This window comes from Magallana gigas, chromosome 7 (assembly GCF_963853765.1).
Source record: "Magallana gigas chromosome 7, xbMagGiga1.1, whole genome shotgun sequence".
Lineage (NCBI taxonomy): Eukaryota > Metazoa > Mollusca > Bivalvia > Ostreida > Ostreidae > Magallana > Magallana gigas.
In genome coordinates, this window is record NC_088859.1 from 39130652 (window position 1) to 39139021 (window position 8370).

Genomic DNA, 8370 nt, shown 5'->3' on the forward strand with positions numbered 1-8370 from the left:
ATAAATATCCAACTGATGGGCAGTTGGATATTTTTAATATCCAACCGCCCATCAGTTGGATATTCAAAATATCCAACAGTGCATAAAACAAATAAAAATAACAAAATGTTGAAACGTATTTCCAACATAAATCCAACATAAACACAGAATCCTGTCATCCATAAATGTATATCCGATAAGCCACGAATAAAAATTTCAGCAGAAATATCTCCTTTTCTTAATTTTGATAGATTTGGGATCACATATAAATCACTTCCATAAACACTTGTAGACTTCTTCTTTGAACCTTGAACCATATCACTCCTTTTCCTTAGTTTTAACAATTTAAGGAATATTGTCGCACTACGACTTCATAAGACTCCTATCCAAATTTTTAACGAATAATCGTCTGTTAATTTTTCGTCAAATTTCTGATTTGTCCTTTCTCCTTGCAAGTCTAAAATATCATTCAAATGGTATCTGCGTCTTTCCCGGTAGTATAGACTTCTATATACATTGAATGTACTTTGCGTTAAAAAATTCATCATCTAAATTTAAGTCTGCTCAGTACAGCGGAATGGTTTACTATAACATGCGCACCTGTTCACTCGTCCATGAATAAAGGGTGTGTTTGGTTAGGCTATTGGGTATGGTACTATTTGAATCATAAATGAGCTAGATCCTTTTGTATTACAGCACAGTTGGATATGTGAATGGGTCAATGCTTCTTTGAGATTCAATGGGGGAATTTTATTTAGTAAGATAAATAACTCGATAGTGTTGAATAGTTTAGAGAAAACATCCCCTACTCGGGCCTTCAGCCCTCGGAGGGAATGTTTTCTCTAAACTATTCAACACTATCTCGTTATTTACCCATTACATATTTACGCAATGGCTTTGGAAAGGATATTCGAGCTTTACATACCAAAAATTAAAGCATATAAGATTTTTGGGGGAATTGCGCAGTGTTCTTGAAATAACAGTACAAATTAAAGTCAAGATGATTTGTTAGTAATTCAAATTTATTTTGAGTATCAAAGAGTTCTTATCAGTAGAAAATATATAATGGCTTTGATCACATTTGGCAGATGTTGTAGCATCCATCGCACTAGATAATTAAAAGGCATGGCAGGTTAGATGTGGTGAAATCAATGATTATTAATCTGTTTTTTCTTTACTGATTCGCTTTATGCTATACTTGATAATATTTATAAAACATGTTAAACTTAATGCTACAACATACTATATACTAGTAATACGTTTATTTATTTTTATCTGCAATGGACTGATTATTCTACTTTACCAATCTCTGATCCATATTTAGAGGTTTCTTATCAGTTGAAAATACGAGAATTTAGTTACAAACATGACTTGGACCATACTTACTCTAGTATTTGCTGCAATATGTTTATCTCTAAGCATGGCTGATGAGATGAAATTAATGAAAAATGAAATAGCGGTCATCAGAAATTTGCTACGGGAACAAAACAAGAGGTTGACGAGACTTGAGATGGAGAACGATGCCCTGAAGATTACTGTCACTAAGTTGGAGAATGATAATTTACTGATGAAAGATAGGTTGGTAAACATTTCCGATGAAAACGAAGCTTTGAAACAAGAAGTATCCGACCTTAGAAGACACGTGACAACAATACAAGAATATTCTAATATTGAAAATCTGGATAAGCAGGAGGAACCCAGTGGTGCCTTTAGAGAAACTGCTGTACATCGTAAGTGCAGTTATCAAACTACTTGTATTTTCTTTAAAAAAAAAAGTCAATTAAACAGACGCTTAAAATTAATAGATACATTTTTTAGAAAAACGTTTTATTTCCTTTAAATCATTCTAATATACGGTATACGGAAAAACGTAATTTTAACTTACCACAAGTGGCATTATTTCATCAGGAACAATATTTGTGCAGCCTTCTTTTAACAATTAACACGATATAGACTAATGGTCAATTTGTTACTTTATATGTAACCGTTTCTATCCTAACTGTTGACTTTTTTGTAGGACGCCTCCTCCTTTCTGACGCTGGGTCCCCCTCCACAACGCCTCTACCCGTGGAGCCAGTGGCCTTTTACGCTTACATGTCAAAATCCGAGCCCACCCCAAGCAATCATCATGCGCTCGTCTTTGACGTGTTGAAAACAAACCTTGGGAATGGCTACAATAAGTACAGTGGAACATTCGTTGCTCCATATGCAGGGACATATGTCTTCACCTGGACAATCAATATAAATCCCCATGGGGCTCACTGGATCAACTTGATGGTTAACGATGCCGTTGTTGGGGGTACACTTGCTGACACACAAGTTACAGGTGACTTTGACTCCGATTCTAACACAGCAGTGGTTGTCCTAAGTCAGGGAGACAGCGTCATCCTACGTACAACAAGTGCCAGTGACACAGCGAACATACATGTAGATTCACGTGCATTCACTACTTTTGCTGGATGGCGCCTTTAGTTGTATTGTCCATGATATAAGTCACAGGCAAACTTTCCCAATTAAAGACTTAAAAATATAAATCAGTTCTAATTTTATTCTTACAATTATTAAAGGCTAGGAAAAACGAACAATACAATATATTCTCACTCTTTTGCTCACAGAAATGAATGTGAAAGTTGATATAAATCATAGCCATTTTTAATAAAATATTAGCATGGAGGTAGATTGATACACAACAGTGTGAAAATATCTACTACTGTACTATTCAGGCGAATATATTGTTTTAAGTCAAATGTTTGAAGTACATGTCTGTAAAAATAAGTTTTCATATTATGAAACGCTTTAATAGATTGATATTGTCATTTTGTAAACACAATGTTACATGTAAAATTACTTTGATGAAATTGTAAACAAATAAATTGAAATATACATAAACAGAAAAAGGAGGGTGATTAAATAAACTCTATCATAGATCACCCTACATTATCACAGATTACATGTAATATATATTTGTAATTACAAAATTACTGCCATACATCAAATAAAATACATTATGTAAAATGTTCTGTATTACATGCTCCTGCAAATAAATTTAAATATATCTGAATTGTAAATGGAAAAATAAAAATTGACCTGAAAAAACATTTGTACAATACATTACCACACAGATCACAGTAACAATACTCAGACTAGGCGAGTAAATTAAGTAATTCACTTACACAGTTTAGCATATCATCGTAGTTTATCACACTGATGTAAACACTTCTGCACAATATATGTCAATAAATAAAAATTACACAGCAGTCTATTCCATTTAACATAAACATTACAGAACACATTAATTTTTTCGCTCATCTACCAGTGCTATGGCTCTTACAAAAATCCCCACATGCTATAAATACCGTAAGAATATAGCAGTGTTTAAATTGAGGCGGGTATTAATATATGTAATATAAATAAATTTTTTTAGAAAATCTTTCTTGCAAATTGATGATCTGATAATTAAACTATATTATTTATATTTTCTATACTGAGAAAGCTAAACAAATTCAATATTTACTGATACAAAAATACCATCCAAATGTCTATTTAACATGACAGTCTAATTAAATGCCATTGAAAAAAAAATCAAATTCAATAAGCTGAACAAAAATTATTGGGTAGGGGCAATTTTGATGAGTCAGTTTGGGGACATCAAACAAATCAATTTTTTATTTTGACCTGAACAATGAAAAATCTTTAATCTCCTTTAAAATTCAAGAACTTTGAAGTTTTAATCTCCATATAAAATACTTTTAGATTAAATGAAATTTACTTCGTTGCTATACCCATACACATAGGTCTAACAACAAAAACAAACGGGAATGATCCATTGAATGGTGTAACTTGAGTTTCAGCAAACCCAGCCTTCCGCACCTCATTCCCTGTTTCCTTGATAATCTGACATCCACCTAAAGCTCTTCTCCAAACCGGATTGAGAAGTCTCTGGAAAAATTTTGTAATTGACTTTCTCTCCGCTGCCACATGCTCCAAGAAATAAAACTTTCCACCCTGAAAAAAAAAAATTAAAGTTACTCTAGTATTTTAAAATATTACAAATGAATATCACTTGCATTTAGCAGGAACAAGAAAATTCACAAAGAAAGTAATAAAATATTAATTTAACAACAAAACCTGTTGTCAATATCAAACCAATTGCAATACCTACCTGGAGGAAAAAATATTTTTTCACTAATGATTTTGACTGAAATTTTTACTGGTCAGATTAACTTAGATGTGAATTTTAGTCACACTAGACTAATATACATTGGTAACAGTGTCACATGAGGCTTCACTTTGAGTTAGGTCACCCCATGTCTTAGCCATAAGTCAAAAAGTAATTGGGCCATTTGCATGGCAAAAACTACAGGGCAGTGTGGATTATCATGTTGGGTTCTCATTTAGTTACTGCACTCTCATATTTGAAAATCAAGATCCACAAAATAAAGTTGCACTGTAAGGTAAAGGAATGTGTAGTATAACAGGAGCCAACAAATGTCCACTTTTAAAATGATGAAAATGGTGGTCACTATGATTCCCATCACCCCCCCCCCCACACACACACACACACAGAAATGTAAGAAAATTAATGTAAGTTAGATTTAGAGGAGTTACTCTGATAAGTGATAATTCTGGTACTGTACAAGAATTATCAGCAAATGATTTGACTGCATGAGATAAATCATAAATCAGATATTATCATAGTCATCTTTCAACCAAGTCAACTTATAGTCACTCAGTTACAGACTCCTCTACCACTTACAAAGGTTTGTATATTAAAAGACTGACTGAAGAATGAATTGTTTGTGTATGTGACACTCAGACTGTTTCGAATACTGGCGCCATATAGCTTTTTTAGTTGGATAAGCACCTGACTAGAGATTCATGGGGCCCTGGGTTCGAATCCAAGTCTGGTCTATCATTACTTCTCCCATCCAGTTACATTTGGTGCTATGACCAAACCCTGGTACTGACAGGTTAAGTTTTGCCAGAGAAAGAGCCTGGCATGATTTTCAATGGCGAATATCATTTTAGGGGGAGGAATGGGAGGGTCAGACTGGTTCGAATACTGACGCAAGGTAACTCGGTTGGTAGCGCACCTAACTAGAGATTCAGGGGGCCCAGGTTTGAATCCTGGTCTGGTCTGGTTCGTCATTATTTCTCCCATCCCATTACAAGTATTTAAAACCTGTTATTACTAGATGTGTAAGCTTCCACAGAAACAGTCAAACAGTCAAACTATCACATATAACGGAAAGAATACGTACCGGTTTTAAAACTCTTTGTACTTCATCAAGTGATTTTTCAACACTCCTAACAGTGCACAGAACAAGGGTACAAGTCACTGCATCAAAAGTATTATCTTCTACACCTTCCATTTTCTCTGCAAATCCTTTCAAAAAGTTAACACTTAGTCCATTTTTCTTTGAATTTTCCTCCAAATATCCGTGAAAATATTCATTGGGGTCTAAACAAGTGACAACACTATTTGAAGGGTAAAACTGAAAATTGGCCCCGCTTCCCGCTCCAATTTCAAGAATCTTCAAATCACGCCCAAGTTTGCGTTGCTGGTCCCACATTCCTGAGAATAATTTTTGTTTCTGTCCTTTGGTTGCTTTGTTAAGAGACGGTACGGCCCTATTTAGAACGTAAGCTGATACGATCCCATTTATTCTTTTAGAGTTTTTCTTGAAAACGTATAGCACGATCAAAACCGCACATACAGGAAAAACTCTGCGGATAACAAAAGTTTTGACGATCAAGTCGCTTTCTGCCATCTTGATGTCATGTGGTTTGGTTGTAAGATATAGGTTGAAGTCCAAACCCGATTCATTTGAATTCGGTAACGCAAATATGTCCGGTGCTCGCAATGGACTTGCATTTCTGAAACAAATGATAAAATTTAGAACAGAGGCTAAATCGTTTGAGAATGTTCTTCAAGGTGTAAGTAGACATTTGTGAACTCATCTGCTCTTATCATTTGATTTGTACCGACCGTTCGAATTATCTCCGATTTTAACGCAATAATGTCAAATTACATTTGATGAAGTAAACATAGCTATACACTTCAATAATCTAACTTCAATCTTATGCATACAATTTGCATACGTTTTTTTCTCCAATTTTGATGACCTTGACCCTTCATTGAAATCGACCTTTGACCTGGACTGTGCATTTCGTACGCGTGGGCAATAAGCCAAGTTCAAAAGTTAGGCATCGGACAGGCGGATACATAGGTAAAGAGATACATAGTCAGCTTCCTCTACGATGTCACTGCATGATATATGTAAAAAAATAAATGTAAATTAATGTTTGATTAATATTTTTGATTAATATGATACATGTATTTACAAGGTTCGTGTTGTTGGTGGGGGAGATGGCAAATGTACTTGTGAAATGACAGTGATGGAGGAACACCAAAACGCGGGAGGGACTCTCCACGGGGGTGTGACGGCCACCCTGGTGGACGCTATATCTACCTGGGCCTTGATGACCACCCCACGGGAGGTCCCGGGGGTCAGTGTCGACCTCAGTGTGTCGTAAGTCTGACCTTAGGATGCAGCTCTGTTCATATTTAATTATTTCTTTCATTGATGATTGTTATAAAAATATGTAATATCATTTATTGAAGCATGCCATTTCGAATTAGAACCATTTTAACAGGAGCTTGGACTTTGGGTAGTTGTGTCAAACAGCATTGTGACGTAGGCCTGTCTATTTTATTGTAGGCCACTCAGTCATGGCTCTTTGAAATCAACAAGATTTGTCTGGCTTTTGAGCTAAGGCTACGCAATCGGTGTATATTTCGCTTGAAATATTTTTCATTTTGACTTGTTTTGACGCAAGAAATAGATAGTTACATCCTACTGAAAGTCCAAGGACTTGTTAAAATGGTTCTGTTTGAACGTGTGGAAGCAACTTTTGAATAGCAAGTACAGTGTATATTTAAATTATTTGATGATATGTAAAACGCTTTGAAAATAAGAATGATTGAAAATGGGCGCACATGTTCTCAAATTCAAACTTTGATAATAGTGAAGAAATGTAACATGCAGGGGCGTCGGGAGCAAATTGAAAGGGGGGGGGGGGGGCTAGCGCTAGACTAATAAAAAATCTTGACAAATAAAAAACAAAAAAGGACTTTGGTTATGGTTATGTCTAACTTTGCCCAAAAAAAGCCCCCCCCCCCCCCCCCCCCCCCCGCCGGTTCCAAGTTACAAAGCCTGGGCTATGACATATATAATTTGTTGATTTTTTCCTCTATTTTTGCTGCAATGGATGCTCTTTTATCGTTGAAAATTCACTTCAAACGCAAACACATCGCTCAAATTACTTTAGTTGATAAAAGAAAAAGATCAAACAAAAAAACCAAATGTAGGGTCTTGTGGCCTAGTTCCTACGTACTAGAAAATTCTGGACTAAATGCAATGTTTTCTTCGAAGTCTTCATTGCTATTGAAATTGTACAAAGATTTTTCGCCAGCATAGCATTTTATTTACCTGCACAATGTGCAAATATAAATGCGCTTGTTTTGCAAAACGTTTAAAAAATTAGACAAGAATAATTTATGAGCTTGGAAGTAAAAAAAAAAGAGATTAATTTTTATTTTAATATTTGATACACGTGCATGAATAACACATGTTCACCTTTCTTGTTTAGATTTATGAAACCCGTTAGAGTAGGAGAAGACATAGTCATTGATGCAGACACTCTGAAGGTTGGAAAGACCTTAGCGTTCTGTTCTGTTGACATAAAACTTAAAAGCACAGGATCGCTAGTAGCTCAAGGAAAGCACACTAAGTATGTCGGCTGATTGACGTCGCTATACCTACTCAGGAGTGATGGACAATGTATGTAGACAATGATCTGTCTATACGTCTGTGTGTCAGGATAATTCCAAAGTGTACCAGCTAATGTACTTATAAATTGGTTACCGGTACAACGTATTGTATCAGAATGTATTGCGTGTTATAATCTCAATGAAGTATTCTTTAACTGTTCAAGTCTATATGCATTTGAGAATAAAAGTTGATAAGTATGAAAATGTTTGCTGCTCATTGGTTAGACGATTCCTACTGGAGAGCGCCGTTCATTGGTCAATAAATTTAGACCTTTCCAACATTTACATATTAACTTTAAGGTGGTATGGGGCACCTCAATGTTGTGACGTACTTCCAATCAGAATAAACAATAAAATCAAGTATAACTTTATGTTATCGTTTTTATACCTCCAAATTTGATATCTAACAGCGTAGCGTTATGGGTTTCACCGATAGCTACGAATCTGTAAGTCATGAGTTCGAATCCCGTTTGGCTTTTTTTTATTTTTTTTCCTTATCAAACATTTTTTATACATATTTTTGGTCAAATATTGTAAAATCAGAAAAATTCTTAACC

At 35.1% G+C, this 8370-nt stretch overlaps 3 protein-coding genes across 3 annotated transcripts; 2 read left to right on the forward strand and 1 right to left on the reverse strand.

Moving 5' to 3' along the window:
• Window positions 1-1253: 1253 nt before the first annotated feature.
• On the forward strand, window positions 1254-2707 carry LOC105322379 (complement C1q-like protein 3). Its single transcript, XM_034455078.2, has 2 exons — window positions 1254-1709; window positions 1997-2707. The coding sequence occupies exons 1-2, from the start codon at window positions 1346-1348 to the stop codon at window positions 2449-2451; spliced, it is 819 nt and encodes a 272-aa protein (XP_034310969.2). The 5' UTR covers window positions 1254-1345; the 3' UTR covers window positions 2452-2707.
• Window positions 2708-3744: 1037 nt separating this feature from the next.
• On the reverse strand, window positions 3745-5128 carry LOC105322380 (thiol S-methyltransferase TMT1A). The gene is made up of 2 exons (XM_066065853.1): window positions 4916-5128; window positions 3745-3984 (listed from the first exon to the last, which is right to left on the reverse strand). Exons 1-2 carry the CDS (start codon window positions 5126-5128, stop codon window positions 3745-3747), a joined length of 453 nt encoding a protein of 150 aa, XP_065921925.1.
• A 630-nt stretch (window positions 5129-5758) lies between these two features.
• Window positions 5759-8017, forward strand: LOC105322381 (acyl-coenzyme A thioesterase 13). The gene is made up of 3 exons (XM_011421053.4): window positions 5759-5916; window positions 6328-6512; window positions 7633-8017. The coding sequence occupies exons 1-3, from the start codon at window positions 5827-5829 to the stop codon at window positions 7784-7786; spliced, it is 429 nt and encodes a 142-aa protein (XP_011419355.3). The 5' UTR covers window positions 5759-5826; the 3' UTR covers window positions 7787-8017.
• The last annotated feature ends 353 nt before the right edge of the window (window positions 8018-8370 follow it).